General features: G+C 35.2%; 1 protein-coding gene across 3 annotated transcripts in view; it reads left to right on the plus strand.

Annotated features, from left to right (window-relative positions):
- Positions 1–19,964, plus strand: part of ST8SIA6 (ST8 alpha-N-acetyl-neuraminide alpha-2,8-sialyltransferase 6) — a 103,829-nt gene that overhangs the window by 46,258 nt on the left and 37,607 nt on the right. For all 3 annotated transcript variants that reach the window (XM_031939908.1, XM_031939907.1, XM_031939910.1), the window contains exon 4: positions 10,263–10,349. In XM_031939908.1, coding sequence (XP_031795768.1) covers positions 10,263–10,349 — 87 coding nt within the window. The remainder of the gene's footprint in view (positions 1–10,262; positions 10,350–19,964) is intronic.

Consider the following 19,964-nt stretch of genomic DNA (forward strand, 5'->3'; position numbering starts at 1 on the left):
CCAAAATCCATTAGTTCATTGAAACTAATCTTTCTCTTTGTAGGTCATTTTTACTCTCCACATATGTATACATATATAGGTTCATAGATAGGTAGAATAGAGATAGATTATAGATGATGAAGATAGAGAAATAGAGAGTAAAGATAGGTGAAAGAGCAGAGACAGATGATAGGTAGGTAGATTCAGTAGCATGTTTAGTGCTGTATTTGCAAATTAAAGTCTGAATATCAGTATCTTTCATTCACTTTCTTCTTATAGTGTGGATGGCTAAAAAGGTCTTTTCTGAATTATAGATTTCACTGACAGGATTTTTAAATATTCTATGACTTGATGTAATTAGTGCCATGTAATTTAATAATATATAGAATATTTTTAAAACTTTACCATGGATAAGAAATACTTTCTATGAAGTAAATCCTCCATGAACTTGGCAAATATCTTGGGTAAAAATGTTTTACTGTTTTATACATCACTTAATGATAAAAATTTCATATCATTGAACAAAATCAGATCTAAAGTTGCATGTCAGAGAATGTTACATAAGTCTGGCATATATATAGTTATAGTTATAGTTATACATAGATACATAGACCATGCTTCAGAAGGGCCTTTAAAAAATCACTTTATTCTCTGGAGTCATTTTTAAACATACAACAACAGCCATAACAACATTTTGTTTCATTCAAAACTCTGAGTCAGTTTTGTGATCTCTCTAAAAAGTTATTGGTGAAAGCCTGCTTGTTCTATCAGTATATATTCATGGATAAATAGTCTTAATATGGTCCTTTCCCATATATATTTGATAGAGATAAAAAAACAGATTTATGGCTCATTAATTGATAATGTCTACACAGTTTCCCTTTTTCATTTTGATAAAAATGATATTCTCTTTGAATTATCGTGAAATTTGATCGTCAGTGGCCAAGAGTCTACACTCTTCTGCAGCTTCAATTCCTTCTACATGAATTCGCTTAGGTACTCTTCTCAAATTCGTCTTCTTAAGGGCTAACCTCATTTCCTCAATACTGAAATGTGACAATTCCCTGTCATCTCCAATGAGGACATAACAGTCTAGAAATTCCAGCAGATCTGTTCTGCTTTATGTCTATTTGTTGTCCTTTCCTTTTAATTCGACCGATAATATCTATTCTCACAAATTTTGTCGGGGTTAATAATGATGAAAGCATGAGGAACCCACAAATTAATAAGGGTCTGTGAAATCAGGAGCATGGAGCCCAATAATATGTGCCCTCAGACTCATGAGCCCTCGTGGAATGTTTGAGTGTAAAAAACCAAACTCATGTTCTTTGTCCATCACAGTTCCTCATCTCTCCCCTGGCCCCGAATTTTTGTGCTTTAAGCCCAATCATTTCCTCTTGCTGGTCCTTGAGAATTTTGGGGTTTTTTTTCTGCTTCTTTCTCTACTGTCCCTTCTTGAGTCTGGCTCTTTCCGAGTGATTGAGTTATCTGTACAGTTTCTCTTTTTATTATTTTCATTGTCCTTTAGCATCCATCTATTTAGAAGCTCGCCAGCTCCCTTTCAAACCCAGTTCCATGAGCAGAGATAGAGGGAAGGAAGATACTTCATCAGTGTCAGGGACCTGCTGGATCCGGCAGACAGGAGGTATTTCCAGACCAGGACATGCAAATACTCTTGGGTGATTGCATACTGAATATCATCCAACATTTCCTTTTCTTCTCATGGTTTCCTAAGTCAGCCCTGCTCGTGGTCTTTCATCTTCCTCCTCAGAAATTGTCAGCTAAAAGGCTTTCCAGATCAGTGTCGTCTTTGCATCTGTATCTCGAAGCAAGTCAAGATCAGAGTTATGGCAATTAGTCCCAGGAAATTTTATTCCTTTAGCTTTATAAACTGATATCTGCTTTGATCTCTTCCTCTAACCAGTCCCATGGCCTGATTGTATATAGACTGCTTATTAAAAATGATGTTCATGTTTATAATTAGTCATTTCCTTTCTGTTATGTCATAGTCAATTACATTTTCTATGATGTCATTTGATCCCTGTGACATTTATGAGTGTCCTCTTGAAGAAATTACTCTTGATATATGGAGTTTTCTGAAGAGTTTCTCAGCTTTTGGCTTCCTTCATTGGATGCATCACATTTTTATAAAACATGTTTTCCCCTTTTATGCTTCAGAAACATTTAGAAATCGTCTCCATTTCAGCTGAGATTAAAAAACAATTTCTCCCTTTTCTTTGTGTTAAACTTAAACTGTACTGTGCCTTTTTAATAAAGTTAGAGTTTATTTACTACTCATTTGCTATTCCCTTAGCTTTCGTGAGAACATGATTCATAAGCCATAAACCTAATAAAAAAAGAATGACATGATTTTAAGATCATGAAACTTTTTAGAAGCCTCCTAGCTTTAAAACACAATCCACTTTTCCTATTTCTTTATACATTTTAATTAGGCTGCTTTAAAAAAGTGTTTGCTGAGGCAGCAGTATGTTGTACAACAGTTCCCAAAAGAACAGCTGGGCGATCAACAGTAGAAATTAATTAAGTAATCTCCATATTCCTTTTTTAGGAGCATGACATTATTGTCATAGGTGGCTTTTATATCCTCATTTCCATGAATAGTTTTGATATTAAGAGCCTTTGAAATATTCAGGGTGCATGACTTGAAGTCAAAATATCTTGATCTGGGGCTCAGGGCTGTTATGCACTTTCTGTATATGTCTATTTTGTGACAACTTTGCTGAGACTTTCATCTGCTAAATAGAACAATAATACCTCCTCATAGAGCTATTATGAGAAAAGTATTTTAAGACACACTAAATAGGTGTGAATTAACATTATTTACAGTGACAACCCTTATTCTTGTTGGTCAAGTTGAGGAGGTATTATCCACATAAGATATACAGACAACTATTCACCTGATGCTCCATAAACCCCTTGTCAACTCCTGGATCTTTACCACCATAAGTGACTTTCAACAAACCTACTTCCTTTTTGGAAGAAGATATAAAATCATATCTGCTATTTTTTTTTGTTATACTCCTTGCAACTATGAGAGTCCCATGGCTGAAAATGGATGGTGCAAGATCAATGAGCCGTTATCTTCCTCTAAACAGAATACAGTTCTCTCATTGTTGGAAAAATATGGCCCTATTTAGATATTCAGAAATGTACCCAAAAGGTGTCATCCATAATTCTAGACCCATATCTAGGCTAACAGGCACCTCCTGATATTATTTCTGTTTTTCCATCCTAGCAGTGTATCATTTTTTATTGGTTTCAGGACAAAATTTTGGGAATTGATTTTTAAAATTTTAATAGGGAGAGGAAATTTGATGTCAGTGTCATTCTCATCAGACTTACTAGTGTTAGTGATCGTTAGCTCAGTGTCGTTTTGGATAGATTTCATCATACTGAGCCCCAAATTGGGTAGGGCTCCATCACAGTTAGACGGCGTGGAACTGAAAGGGTTCCTTGATGAAAAGCAGCCATGATAGGGCAGATAGAAAACTTGTCTCTAAGTCAGGAAGCCCTGGATTTAAGCCATTCTTCAATCACATCACAATCATTGTATAATTTGGGTATACGTAGTATATGGAAAGCAGTTGGCTTTGCCCATTTGGAACTTTCTCTAAGCGGAATGTTTACGTATTAATAAATGATTTGACAGACTTTGGCCCAGAGTTGCTGGGCGGTGTGTATAAAATAGAGGTATCAGATCCCCAACTCTCACGCTCTCTGGGAGACATCAACCATCCCTGTTCTTTTATCAATCAGGAACATGTGACCTAGATTCCTTGACCTATTAGGATCTAATTTGCAAAGCATATCAATCAATCAATGAACATTTATTAAGCACCTCCTCTATTCCAGGAACCATGCTAAGGACTAGAAATACAAAAAGAGATAAAAGACCGCTCCTTGCCTCATGTCGCTTACAATATAAATACAGAATTGTTTTGATAGAGGGGATTTCTTCACCCAGAACTCCCTTGGATGATGAAATCACAAAGACCAAAAATAGCAACAACAACAACAACAACAAAATACCCAACTTTGGGCTCTTCTGAAGCTAGAAGTAGCACAGATTTTTACTAAGTCAGTAATGATAATTAGTTAAAATAGAAAGATTCTCTATTATCTTGTAATCTCCAAAACCATCCCCTCATGTTCTTCCCACAGCCCCCAACAACAAACCTTTGATTTCTCTCTCTCCCAACTCCATCACTTAAGGGTCATTTCTTGACCCTTTTCCACTTTTCCAAAGTGTACCTTCTTGCATTGCCCCAGTTAACTCTTGCTGTGGTGACTTTTCAGACACCGAAAGGTTTAATGCTCTTGTACTCCATATAAATGTTGCAGCTTTCTCTGATAATGCAATATTAAACTTTGTTGGCTCCAATTGGAGCCGTGGAATAGAATCTGTATCGCTATCTTGATGAGTGACTCCCTGGAGCTGTTTCAATATGCTGTACTCGGATAACTTGGGTATACGTAGTATATGGAAAGCATTTGGCTTTGCCCATTTGGAACTTTCTCTAAGTAGAATGTTTTCGTATTAATGAATTATCTCTGATAGACTTTGGCTTAAAAAATAGAGTAGCTGGGCGGTGTGTATAAAATAGAGGTATCAGATCCCCGTCTCTCCTGCTCTCTGGGAGACATCGTCCATCCCTGTTCTTCTTATCAGCCAAGAAAGGAGACGGAGGGTAAGTGTTTGATTACCCTGCACATGGTTAATCCAATTCTGCTCCGTGTCTCAAGCTCCCACTTCTCTTTGATGAGCTCTCAATCGATCATCAATTTAGAGCACTAAGGCATCTAGTCTGGCCTCCCTCATTTTACAGATGGCAAACCTGGAGAGGTCAGGGGCGACCCAGGTAATAAGTGGGTTGGGAATCCAGGGCTTCCAGAACCAGAACTCCTCCATCCCACTACATGGCCTTAATTCTCAATGCATTCTTTACATTTGGACTGATTCAGAACCTAGAACCACAGAATTGCAGAACCGGAACTTTGACCTGACCCCCCCCCCAATTCCAAGCACAAATCTCATCTCCTACATCCCCAAAGAATGATTATTGAGCTCACTGTGTGAGAAAAGTTATATTCATTGTCTTCATTTCTAGAATTTAGCTTAATGGAAAGCAGTTCTGGGAAGCTAAGTGCCTGCCGGTATAGAGTACCAGGTCTGGTCTGAGAAAGGCCTGAATTCAGTTATATCCTCAGATACTTAACTGGATGTGTGACCCTAGTTAAGCCATGTAACTTCTGTCTGCCTCAGTTTTTTCATCTGTAAAATGGAAATAATAATAATACTTGGGCAGTGAGGTGGTACAGTGGAAAGAATACTGGGCCTAGAGTCAAGAATTCATCAGACACTTATTAGCTTTCTTTAACTTCTTTAACTTGTCTTCCTCAGATTCCTTAATTGTAAAATGAGCAGGAGGAAAATAGATGGGAAATCACTTCAGTATCTTTGCCACAAAAACCTCAAATAGGGTCACAAAGAGCTGAACAACAATAAATAATCGTTCTATAGTATGCGAGAACACAGCTTTAGAATTTACACTCAGTAAGTCAACACATGCAGTGTTCCTTTTTTTCTGTTTTTTTTCCCCCTTTCTCGTGGTTTTTCCCATTTGTTCTGATTTTTCTCTCCCAACATGATTCATAAAGAAATGTATATTTTAAAAGTTAATATACATGTATAACCAGAAAAAAATAATTAATTTTTTTTTTCATTCAGAATCCATCATACTCAGTGTGGTTGATGTTCTTCCATTAACATGGAAATTCCTTTTCCTTCTCCTCTCCCTTCCCCCAACTCCGTTTCTTCCCCTACTAGCTAATGTTTTGTAGCACTTATTATGTTCCAGGTTCCATACTAAGCACTTTATAGTTATTATCTCACTGATCCTCATCACAACTTTGCAAAGGTATTATTCTCCCCATATTACAGACAAGGAAACTGAGGTTGATTTGTCTAGAGTCAAACAGGTAATAAGTGTCTGAAGCCAGATTGAGCTCAAGTTTTCCTGATTCCAGACCAAATCCTATCTTCTGGGCCCTTATGTGATCCCAAATAAACAAATTATAGCATCTGACATTTAACTTTTCAGATAAATAAGGTGGTTTTTCTCACTTAACAGAGTAAAGACTATTATATAGCACCCAAGTACTAGAAGAAACTTTAGAATGAATTGGAAAAAAACATTATTAAGTTTTTACTGTATGTACTAAACCCAGGGGTCACAAGCAAAACTCATCTTTCACAAAGCTGACATTTTATACAGGAGGAAACTGAAGGGCAGAGAAATTAAATGATGTGACTAGGGGTTTTCTAGGGTGCTAATGACATTCCAGAATCTTTTCTGGAGTTAGAAAATAAAATTATATTTGGTAATTATTACACAAAACAATCATATTCATGTAACTCTTTAAAAAAAGATAATCAAATTTTAATTTTATTGATGCCCTTTCATTTTTTATATAATATTAACTTCCAAACATACCCTCCTTTCCATTCCATGATATCCTGTGAACCTCAACCTTCCTTTGTGAGAAAGATTTTATATTTTTTCAATAGTATTTCATTTTTCCAAGTACACAAGATAGTTTTCAACATTCATTTTGTAAAACTTTGTGTTCCAATTTTTTTGCCCTTCTTTCTTTACCTCCCCCTTTCCCAAAACAGTAAGCAATCTGATATAGGTTAAATATGCGTGCTTCTTTTAAAAGTATCTCCATATTTGTCATTTTGTTCAAGAAAAATTAGATCAAAGAGAGGGAAGAAAACCACGAGAAAGGAGGGAAAAGCAAACAAACAATAACCAAAAAAGGTGAAAATGCTATACTTTGATCTAATTTCAGTCTCTCTTTGGAGGATGGCACTTTCCATCCAAGGGTATTACCTTGAATCATCTCATTGTTGAAAAAAGCCACATCCATTACAATTGATCATCATGTAATTTTGCTGTTGCTGTGTACAATGATCTCCTGGTTCTGCTCATTTCACTCAGCATCAGTTCCTGTAAGTCTCTCCAAGCCTCTCTGTATTCATCCTGCTGGTCGTTTCTTACAGAACAATAATATTACATAACATTCATTTACCATAATTTATTCAGCCATTCTCCAACTGATGGGCATCCATTCATTTTCCAGTTTCTTGCCATTACAATAAGGGCTGCCACAAACATTTTGCACATGTGGGTCCTTTTCTCTTTTTTATGATCTCTTTGGGACACAGGCCCAGTAGAGATTGCTGGATCAAAGAGTATTTATTATAAGAAAGATTTTAAAGCTAAAGGAGAAAAGCAGTTTAACAAAGTCATTAATAAAACTAACAAACTCAGTGACCCTGTGTGACTATATATGCAACATTCCATGTCTGTAATCCCTTATCACAGTGAGAAGAAAAAGATTCATTTTCTTGAGATTTTTTTCCTTAATCAAACATGGTCAGCATAATTACAGAATGTATTTTTGTTGTTGTTATTGACATTACTTTTTGGCAATTTTTAATCATTGATCATTTTGATCATTGCATCTTCCAGGGCTTATAAATAAAACCTTTCTCTTCCCCAAATTTTTGTCTCTTGGAGGGTTTGGGGATAGATATCTAAAACAGTGATCTTGTGCCTTGATTAAGCTCCCCTGTAGGAAAATATAAAATTAATTTGTAAGATGCTTTGTAGTATGTAAATAATTTTATTTACAAATTAAGTATCTTGAACAAATAAGTTATATTTCTTCAGAGACATTTAAAAACTTTTTGAAACTTTCACCCTTTTTTTAGCAAATAGAATTTATTTGCCATATTTTATTTTGATGGCATTTATTATCATTTTCTTCAGATGTTTTTTTAAAGTTTGCTACAGTCTTGCATATAATTTTTATCTTGTCCCATACCTAAAAACTGGTTCTTTTGGAAAACATATTTTATTATAAATACTAACATTTTGAAGAGGCAGAAATGGATGGCATGGATATGACAGAGATTACAGATATTCACTTTATGGCCAACATACATACACATACATGCACGCTTGCATGTATCGATATAAGACAAACTTTAAGGATAAATAATTCTCTTCTTCCATGTCTAAAGCTAGCCTTCCTGCACACTTAATCATAATGCAATTTTGATCTTAATTTCCAAATGAAATTATTTTCTGGTTTGTTTTCAGCAGAAATTGGCAAAGATGGAGGGGGGGGGGATTCTTTCTTTTAGTCTATTTTTTAATCTCCTTCATTATAGCTGTCTCCAGTGTGAATTTTCTGGAGTAGCTAAACGTTGCTTTGATCCCACTAACCATGGGGAATAACTCACTTCACAAGGACTGGGCAGGAGGGCTTCTTCGTCTGTGCTGGGGTGGACTGCCCCATTGTGCAGTGACTAGATTGCTTCCTTTTTCTCTATAACAATATATTCAAAAGCTGTTTTATGTGAATTGCAAATGAGCCAAATTAGACAGTCTTAAAATGATTGGCTTCCGGCCTTAAATGTTCCTGTTAAACTGGAGACAGCTAGCTACAATGGGTTTCCAGTTGGTGATGGATGGCAATTTGGGGGCTACACATGAAACTTGCTGGGTTTTAAAGAGAAAATGGTACTATTTCGTAAGTGTGCCAAAGGAAAGTTATAATACTGTAGGTGTGAAAGCATTTCTACAAAAGCTGTCTAATTAACTGATGTCATTGTGGAGCCAGGAACCAAAGGCCTCAAATTCTAATCTTGACACCATCCTCTGATGGCTCAGAGCAGGTTACACAGTGTAACTTGTACTATCTGTATTAGAGGCAGCCAGCCTGGAGAGAAGGCCGGACCTGGAATTGGGAAGAACTCATTTCAGATCCAGCCTCAGCCGTCTATTGACTTTAACTTTAAACAAATAAGTCACTTGACCTCTTTTAGCCTCAGTTTACTCTTTTGTCATTTGGGGATAATGCTGTTTACTTCTCAGGGTTATCATGAAGATTAAATGAGGCAATACTTGTAAAAACAGTAAACTTTAAAGTTTAAATGTTAGCTATTATTAGAAGTCTACAGAGTAGAAATATGCCATTAAAATAAAATTTAAACTAAATTTAATTAATTAATTATATATTACATATTATATATATGTTTTATTTAATGTGTTATGATAATATAATTATTAATTAAAATTTAATTTAATTGAAATTAAAAATAATAATAGCTAACATTTATATAGTACTTTTCCTGTGCCAAGTATTGTGTACTTTACATGTTTTAGAAAGAGCATTTTAGATTTAGATTTGAACATTGGACTAAGGAAATGTGATGAAATTTTATTAGGTGTGTTCCTAAGTTTATTTGAAAGTGTAGCTGGGTGGCGCAGTGGAGAGAGAGTGGAGAAGTCTGAAGGACCTGAATTCAAATATGGTCTCAGACACTTAACACTTCCTAGCTGTGTGACCCTGGGCAAGTCACTTAACCCTAACTGCCTCAGCAAATGTGTATGTGTGTGCATGTTTGTATGTGGGAATGGGTGTGTATGTAACTCATGCTTAAGACATTTCAAATTTTAAAAATATATTATTGATTTTTATCTTGTGGATCAAAATTAAACAATTTGGTATTACAAATTTGAAAAATTTTGTGTCTGGAAACAATTACAATATAAATGCTAACTCTGAAAGGAGACATTATTAACCAGTCTATTACTGACAAATTTCTATTAAGTATTTTTTTTATTTTTCACTGAAATAAAACAAAAATTAAATTGCCAAATAACCTCAAGATATGCATATGCTTGTGTGTGCAGACATATTTTAGGTTATTTAGAATCCTCTTACATATTTAATCTTAGAAAGTTCACAGAAAACACAATTGTGAATTCTCAGTCACATCATAATTGTTCAGTTGTTCTGACTCTTCCTGATCTCATTTGGGATTTTCTTGGCAGAGATACTGGAGCAGTTTGTCATTTCCTTCTCCAGCTCTTTTTAAAGATGAGGAAACTGAGGCAGGGTTAAGTGCCTTGCCCAGGGTCACACAGCTAGTGAGTGTCTGAGGGTGTATTTGATTTCATGAGATGAGCCTTCTTGATCCCAATCCCAATGCACTACCCACTGTTCTGTCTACCTGTCAAAACATGTCATAATTACTTCAAAGAATACTTGCCTTTTTACCTACAGATTTGGAATTAAGTTGCACAGTCAATTAATTTAATATAATAGTCCTTATATACTCATGTTTTGAATGCTTTAAATTTTGCAAGATTTTCATGTTCAACTCCCTTGATATTTCTCACTTTTAGGTATTCAGAAGATTATTACCTTGAAATTATTACAAACGTACAGAATTGCAGATGGCAACGACAACCTGAAGAATATAAGAAGTTTAGGTAAAAACTTTATTATGAGAGGACTTGAACTTTTTAATTTTTTTTGGCAATAGAATGATAACTTTCAAGACCAATTAGAGTTTTTCTTTTTTAAAAAATACTGTTGTTGTTGTTTTTTGTTTTGTTTTGAAGTGTGTGTGTGTGTGTGTGTGTGTGTGTGTGTGTGTGTGTGTATTCTCATCATTGGAAATCTTTGAAGTTTTATTTCTTTATTATTTCCAATATATTTCCTTTTTCATCTATACAGTTAACCAATTTCTAAATCATCCTTTATGCCATCATTTCCACACCTTGACTCATGAAGCAAAGGGTGATTAAACATGACTTTGTATAGATGGAAAATTATACATTATTCTCCCTTTGGGAGCCAATGTGTGCTTGAGAAATGGTCCTGATTTAAAATTACATATAAAATAAAAATACCAAAATCTCTAACCATCCACTTGCCTGACTGTGAAAAGCTTTGCATTTGAAAAATGAAAAAAAATTAAACGAGAATATCTTTACCATAAAATTTCCATGGCCTTTTTAGCAAAAAAAAAAAAATGACTAAAGGAATTGTGAAGAACTATTATTGTAACAGATTATACAATATATGACAAGACATGACAGTAGAGATAAGGAAGCACTTTACATTGATCATCATCAGGTGTGCGTTTTAAATGTTAACTTTAAAAATAATTGGCTTTGCCTCTAGTCTGAGGTAACTATTCTCCTGTAAAGAAACTGCTATCATTTCATAGTACAATATTGGAAAGTGGTTAAGTACTGATTTTATCTGAATCTTGTTTCTGAAAATTCCAAAATCTTATTCTCGGGGTCTATTTGAAAATTTTGAAAGGCCATTGATGATTTGATATAGGAATTTAAAAGTTCATTTATTTTTAAATTAAAAATGTAGGCTAATAAAACTTGTAAATCTTGAATTCATTCTCAAAGTTTTGTTAAGTACCTCTTTACTATAGTACTGTGACAAATACCATTGAACATTTACAGAAGATAGGTAAGATAAGGCCCTTTCCTTCTAGGAATTTATAATCTAGTTGGAGAAACTTGATATATTCACATTAAATAGTTAAGTAGATGACTGTAACAGAATAATAATAATATTAATAGCTACTATTTACAGAAAATTTTCTGTGTGACATCCACTATGTGAACTATTTTACAAATATAATCTCATTTGATCCGCACAACAAATCTTCAAGGTAGGTTTTATTCCCTAGTGTTATTATTATTCTTATTTTACAAATGAGAAAACTGAGACAGAGTTTGCCAAGTGTCACACAGGTGGTAAACAGATTTTAATCCTTCTTCCTGACTCCAATTCCCCAAATAAATGACAGAACATCATGGACTGGAGACCATTCTAACACCTCCAGGAGACCTGATCCTCCATGAAGGTCTGTCTAGAGGTTTTTTAAAGTGAAAAAGAATTAAAGGAGTCAATACAGCGTGTTTAGAGAGATCAAAATCCATTTGCCTTCACCAGGTGTGAAAAGCTTAAGATGAAGTTAGATTGATAACATCATTCCAGAATTGGAAGTTGGAAGTTGATCACGTCGGGTAGTAGGGAACTATTGCAGCTTTTTAAGCAGAGGAATAATTTGACTAAATTGGAATAATACAAAAAATATGCTGGCTCCATTAGTGTAGAGTGGAACAAAAGCAATTTACATTTAATATTGATTTAGGGTTTACAGTGTCTATGCATTTCTTCTCTTGTTTGATTTTGTGAAGAAGGAGCCTCACCTTACAGACCGACCTAACAATCCTGTGAAGCAGGTGAGAGCGTTCAGACAGGTGAGGGGACTTTTCCAGGGTCACATGAGTGTCTGCCTGCAGAGCCGAACATAGATTTTCCTCCATCTAACCCCAGTACTCTATCTGCTTCCCTTGATGAGGGGACAGACAAGAAGCAAGGAGTTTTGGCTCTTTCAAGAAGCCAATAGTGAGATAATGAGGCTTTGAGCTAGTGTTGAATCAATGTTGGCTATTATTGTTATGAGCTGGAGTGATAGTGAGAGGAGAGAAAAGAAAGGAATCAAAGAGACCTTTCAAAAAAGAATCAATGAGACTTAGTGGTTGAAGGTTAAGGAAAAGTCAAAGATGTCTCTGGGATTTCCAGCCTGGAGCGGCTAGAACCATAATGGCTCTTATTTTATCAGATATTACTATCTCTGTGATCCTGGAATGGCTAGGATAATAAATCCTGGCAGTATAGGGAGGTTCGAGAAGGAAAATCTTTTGAGGAAGATCATCTGATAGTGGGACATCTAAATAAGATCCTGTAGGTAAATAACTACGCTGTTGATGAAAAATTCTCATCATTAAAGTCATTCTCCTAATATAGAAAATAAAGGCAGTGTCATTGTTCCAAGAAAGTTATTATTAAAAAAAAAAAAGAAGGTTACTATTAAGTGAACCTGTAACTCAGGGTTGAAAGGAGACCTACTTAAAAAATACCTATATGGGTTGTTTTATCAGACTTTCTAGTTGATACCTTTAAAGGTACAGCTTGAGTCTTAGAGAAGGATAGAAGCTGACCTTTAAAGGAAAGGTGACAAATTAGTATCAGGTCCTGCTAAGTCTAATGTGGAGCATATATCTAATTAATGCACTGGGAATGGGGAGAATGGGGTGCTGAGTCCAAAGAATGCCTCATTGCAAGGGATTAGTTAATGCACTGGATGATAAAAAGTTGCTTGATAGGCTGGACCAATGATCCAATCTCATGAGATAAAATTTAATTGGGATTGGTATAAGCAACTACAGAGGGGTTCAAAAAGTCAGTTTCTGTGGGGAAAAGCCCTAGATTTTAATTGTCTGTGAGTCTGTTACACTGTGATAGCATTACTTAAAATTGTATCTAGTGAGTCACTATGATAGTGGTCACTATGTCCCAGCCTCATCAGCCTGCCTCTGCATCCTTATGTTTAATTTTGCAAGCCAGATTTTGAAGACAATGCATTAAAAGAACAGTCAGGATTGTGAGGGTCTGGATCCCATGTCACAAAAGGAATGGTAAGGGAATGGGGCTGCTTAGAAGAGAAGATTTAGACTGGATATGATAACTGTCTTCAAATATCTGAACATTTATCATGTGGAAGAAGAATGAACCTCATTCAATATGGCTCCAGAAATGGGCTAATAAATGGAAGTGACAGAGAGACAAAGTCTGATTTAATAAGGGAAAAAATTTTTAAAACCAATATTGCTGAGCAATGGGATGAGTTGCTTGGTACAAGAGCAAGCATCCAGAAACTGTAAGTATCTTGTAGAGTTCAGCTGACCATCTTTCAGAGATGATAGAGAGGGAATTTCTGTATTGGGTAAGAAATCAGGCTATAATGTTTAAGATCTTTTCTTTTTTTGTTTTTTATTGCTGTCTTTTGTTTTTGCAAACTATAAATTTCTTCCTTTTATCCCTTCCTGTCCCATTCCAGAAAGCCAATTTTTATAATCAAAGATTTTCTTTTTAGAGAATAAAGGGGAAAAAGAAACATGAAGGAAGGAGAAAGAATTCAGCAAAACTTAGTAGATCTCTTCTAATTCTAATATTCACTGTTAGAAAGTTCTGTGATTTGAGATCATTCATTCAGTAATCATTTATTAAGCTCCAGTCACATTTCTAGGCATTGGGTCAAACAAATAAGGATCATATACTATAGATTCTAGATTGGCCCTCAGAAGCCATCTGGGCCAATCCCCTCCATTTACAAATGGGGAAATTGAGGTCCAGAGAGATTAAACTGCTTTGTTGGAGAGCTGAGATTTGAACTCAGAGCTTCTAACTCTGGGCAGCCAGATGACACAGTAAATAGAGTGCAAGAACTGTTATCAGGAAGAACTGCGTTCAAATGGAACTCAGATCATTTATTATTTTTGTGATCCTGGGCAAATCACCCAACCCTGGTTTGCCTCAGTTTCCTTGTCTGTAAAACGAGCAAAAAATAATGGAAATAGAAAACGATTCCAATATCTTTGCAAAGAAAATTCAAAGAGGGTCACCAAGAGTTGACACAACTGATCTCTGACTACACATAAACCCAATTCCATTTAAATAAGCTTTTATAGGAGTATAGGAAGAGGCAGGTATTTAGGACAAAGAAGCAGACTGCGAGCTGACTTGGGGCGGCCGGCTCATAGAGAGTAGGAGGGATGTAGCTCCCTACACGAACCCCAAGTTTTCTGAAACAAGAAGCTGGAAGCAGCCCAAATAGTCTGAAGCCTGATTATTAAATTTTCAGTGCCAGACGTCTTGGAAATCTGGGCTTGATTTATTGTTCTATTGATTGTATGAACTAAGTAAAGGGAAAGAGAGAATGTTAATGCAGATTAAACTTAAAAGTGTATCTTTCTGTGACATTTTTTTTCCCCAGGAGATGTGACTTTTTTAGTAACTTTGCTGAGTGGAAGTTTGGATTAAACATTCTTTGAGGTCTTTGGCCGATTCTTCACCAATTTAGACATGTTACCTGGGCCCCAGATAACTATGAGACAAAGTTCTGTTTATGAAACTCTTCTATGGAGATGACTTCTTGTAAAATTGAAATCTTTGTGCTCTCAGAGTCACATCTAGCTGGAGGATGACTGAAGCCATAAAAATTCAGTTTGTCATAGTTTTCACATGTGCAGTCTTCAGCCTTCCAGTCTTGAACCATTTTGCAATTTTTTCAGTTAAGACAAATGCTATTGTAATAGCCTCTTCCAAACTTATCTGGGTTGAATTCAAGAGATGGGGGGAGGACCACAGCTCTTCAAATTTCCTATCTCTCATGTTCAGAATCTGAGTGATACTTATTTCCTTGAGCATGACCCAGAGATGGTTCAATTTAAATTCAGATGCCTGAAAGACCTGCTTTTCCTCTCCTTCACACTTGAAAGCTCCCTTCTTGAAGCTCTGAAAATTTGGGGGTGGGTAGGCTTTTATACCAAGCAGAAGACCTATGAGCTTCAGTAATTAGTCTAACCAGATTCCCTTGGTTACTTGCATACTAATTATTACATTAGCATTCTCAAGTAGTTCTTCAATTTAAAAGAGGTGTAGCTATTTGGGCAACAAATTACAGGAACCAATCACTTCCAGGACCAAGACCAATAATATTCCTCTCTCTTGGCTGGTATATTTCTTTCCAGAAATATATTGCTTTGAAATGCCCTTTGGGCCTTCTAATATTGTCACACATCTTGTTGAAATCTCACTATTTTATGGATATGCGTTAGGCTGGGAGGTTCCTGTTCCTTATCAATCATAGACTTAATGGATAAGCAGGACCAGGAATGTTTGACACCATGAGACAGTGCCATTATAGATAAATACAGGAGCTTTCTGAAGAGCACAGGAGGAAACTAGATGTCTTTCAAAGTACCTTGGTCTAGCAGCGTTTTTCTGTGTCTGGATTATCTATTCTAGTGACTAGTGTATAGAAGCAATTGAAGTTTATTGCCAAATTAGGTCATTCTGTAATCCCTTAGAATTTTGTGATTTAGCTTTCCCTAAAAGTTATCCCCTTGTCTTCTTTCCTATACTGGAAGCACTGAAAAAGATTCAAATGTTGCACTAGCAAAATCACTAGCTCTTTTAATAATAAATTAATAGGTTTTGCTTTTCTTTTAGTTTTATATTTTATATTTCCTTTTACTTTATATGTCCTGGAATCTTGGGGGAAAAATAAGTAGATTTGCTTACTTTATCACTTATGCAAAATTTTTATATCTCAATAACATTAATACAAAGCCACTGAATAATTAATAATTTAAGATACTTCCAAGAGATCATAGAACTGGGCACCAAATGTGGTTAGCTGCCAAAGTTTTCTTGTGTGTAAGAATGTGTCTCTTAAACAAAAAAGGTTAGAATTTCAAATGCAGTATTTTGTCATTTTACTAGTATTATTTATCACCTTCTTCCTTTCTATAGCCACATATCTTGAAAAGAAAAAAAAACAGCTCTTCCTTGAACAAGGATCTGTTGTTGGGTCTTTTTTTTTTTTTTTTAACTGTTTTGTCTCCCTTCACTCTCTGTGAATCATGTTTGGGATTCCTAAAGGGGTGACTCTGAGGCAGACTCAGGTTATAAATGTTTCATTTTTATTTTAATTTAAGGAGATGGGTACTTTGCGATATGTGCACTGGGAGCAGTGTTCAGGTTGAAAAAGCTTTCTGTCCAAGTGGCCTCTGTCCAAAGACCATTTTTCATTGTTAATAAATACCCTGCGTTCCATCTTCTGTTTGTCCTGCCGTGTGGTGAGCCCCCCTGCATTTTGAAGAGATGTGGCCAGTAGCGTGTCATTACTTCTGCCACATTTAGTAATCGGAACCGACCTTGCTTCTTTGAGACATTGTTTTCTCCCCCTGGGTTCCAGAGTGTAGATTGTGCCAGCTGAATATAATGCTCTCTGTCTCCCTGGAGATTCACCAGTCTCCTGGGCTTTATCCCCAAACTTATCTTCCGAGTTGTTGTGTTCAAATATTAATTACATTGCTCTGGGCTTCCATGTCAGATAAGCCTTTTAATAAATACTTTTCCCTTCAGATTGTTATTTGTTCATTCTATTGCTCCCAGTATCGACACATAGGTTCTGTTGCCTAGCTCCCTTTCCCCCTTAATATCCCAAGATCTGCATCTTTCTGCAGCCTTCCAACACTGCTCATTCACTTCTATGTCTCATTTCAGTAGACTTTGCTTTGCTTCTCACTGAACGTCCCCCTTTTTGCTACAGTGCTTATATTCTCCTTAGATCATGTCTAAGCGGATGTTTCCAGTGACTTTTGAAATATAGAAATGTGCGTGTCTTAGAGTTGGGGCAGAAATCTGTTGATGCTGTTGGCAGTATTCTATTCCTCTGCCCATAGTCATTCGGGGACTTTCCATCTGCCCTGAAGCAGAATTTTTTTTTAAAAAATGTGTTATTCTTCTGTTTAGTGTGAGCTTCTTGGGAGAAGTCACTTTTTTTTTTTTTTGTTTGTATCTTCAGGGCTTGGCACAGTAAGCCTAGGAAAATATTTAATAAATACTCTTTCATTCAATTATTCATTCATTGTGAACTCCTCATCCCTTGCAGTGGAAATTATATTTGTCCAGATTAGGCAACAGGATTAGGAAAACTCCTTAAATCATTTCAGGAAATGAGGCAGTCTTTTTGCTCCTTTTACCTCCCTGTTTGTCTCTTTATTTCTCAATAGGACAAGGTGCCCTAATGCAGCTTTCCATTCAGGTCTTTCACTGGAAAATCAATGTCTGATGCTACAAAATTCTCTCCATCAAAACTTTCTTTCCTTCTTGACTTCAACCAACTGTTCAGTAGGAAAATGACCTAATAAACTGATTCCTTCCAAGGTAGCATGATTGCTGAGAGCTGACAGAACGTCTCCTTTTTAAAAAGAAGATGATTGGAGTGGTCACTGCTTGAACTCGAATCAAAGAAACTGGTAGTAGAATTTCAGACAGGATGGAATTGGGAGGATATGGGAACCTTACTGACACTGACTAAATGAGCTAAGCTTTGGGAGAATTAAACATGGTGAGTTTCCGTGCTTTCCATCTTCTCTCCACTTGGTCAGATTCTTTCTCTTCCTACATAACGTTTCTTTTTTTCCACCTGTGCTTGATCCTCCATTCTACCATCTTTCCTGTCTTCTTAGTCTTACTATCATATACAAAAGATGTTGATTTTAATATGCATTCTAAACTATTATTGTATAATTAAGCACAATGGATATATATTATACATATATATATTATGTATATGTATATATATTGTGCTTATGTGTATATTTATATATTATTATGCATGTATATGTTATATATAATGTATGTAGATATACATATATAAAATTAAGTGCAATGGATATATATACATATATACATATCCATATATATCCATTGCACTTATGTGTTTATTTATATATTTATTAAAGCATGTATATTTATATCTACAATGTATGTGTATATATAATGTATATGTGTGTGTATACTTATATAATGTATGTATATTTACATATAATTAAGCACAATGGATATATATGCATATGTATATTATATATTTATTATGTATGCACATGTATATTTATATATAATGTATGCATATATTTATATATAATGCATATATATCTATATTCATATAAAATATGTGTATATTTATATATTTATTATGTATGTGTATGTAATGTATGCATATATTTTTATATATTTACATATGTATTATATATATAATTAAGCGCAATGGATATGTGTATATATCCATTATGCTTAATTATGAAATATTAATATTATTGTAATATATATGTATATACACACACACACATGTCCCAATTTGCCACCAGAAATAATCCTACTTTCTTCTGTTGGGGAAGGGTGTTTGTATGTATCTAGTATAACATCATGCCTCCAGGAAGGAGTATTGTATGACTGTAAGTTTAGAGGCAGCAGTATACTAGTATTGGCTCTCTGGGAAAAATACATTCAAGACACACTTTTAAGTTTCATATGCATTATTAACATGATGCTGAAGTCAAATGTCATTTCTCTATTAAAATTTAAAAATTAATCCCCATTTTCCTGCCACTTCCTTAAATCTAGACAATCAACGAAACAATAAACCAACGTCCAGTTTTTAGGGTTTACTGATTTCAAAGGTATAATTTAACAGTGACTCTGGATCAAGCTGATTCCAGCATCTCTGGTTAGAGAGATATTGAAGAAAAAAATTATGAGAAAGAAAACAAGAGCCAGAAAAAACTGGAGTCTGGTAACAAACTGACATTTAAGTGAAAAGAACATTGGACCAAAAATTCTAGTCTAAGAGTTGCCAGTTATGACTGGTATAAACTTTTTTGAGTTAAGCTGTATGTGTTTTCCTGAGGGTATGAACTGATTGCTTTATTTTTGTATCCTCAGCCCAATGCCTTGCAATACAATAGTTGGCACCTGATAAATGATTATTGGACACAATTATTCTTTATTGAAATGCCTCCATAAATAATTAATAAATCAGTTGTCCGGTTCCTACTAAGTCCAAGGCACTGTTGGATACCACAGGGAAAATAGATAATTATAAGACAAGGCCTCTGCTTTAAAAGAGCTTATAGCCAGATGGGAAACATAGACAAATTTATTTTTTAAAAGTCAATTAACACTAGAAGACTATGAACTAAATATTGCTATAGGTACTGATATGGACATTAATAATAACATAATTATAAATAACATAATAATAACAATCAATGAATCACATTGAATAAGTGCCCTCCAGAAGTATCATCAGGTACCCTCACTTATGTCAAGTTTTGTCAGATAACTTAGTTGCTAGTGTTTTCTTCCTTTTCAAATTAGTTTGTATTTTGTGAACATGTCTGGGAGCATATTTCTTGACTAGAATATGAATTTTTAAGGCCAAAGACTCTTCCTTTTTTTAATTATAATTTTTTATTGACAGAGCCCATGCCTGAGTATTTTTTTTTACAACATTATCCCTTGCACTCCCTCCCTTCACCCCCACCCCCAGATGGCAAGCAGTCCTATACATGTTGAATATGTCACCATATAAAGGCTCTTCCTTTTTAAAATCTCTCTATTCCTGGCACCTACTATATGCTTTTCACATTTTATTA

The sequence above is a fragment of the Sarcophilus harrisii genome, chromosome 5, assembly GCF_902635505.1.
Source record: "Sarcophilus harrisii chromosome 5, mSarHar1.11, whole genome shotgun sequence".
NCBI classification, from domain to species: Eukaryota; Metazoa; Chordata; class Mammalia; order Dasyuromorphia; family Dasyuridae; genus Sarcophilus; species Sarcophilus harrisii.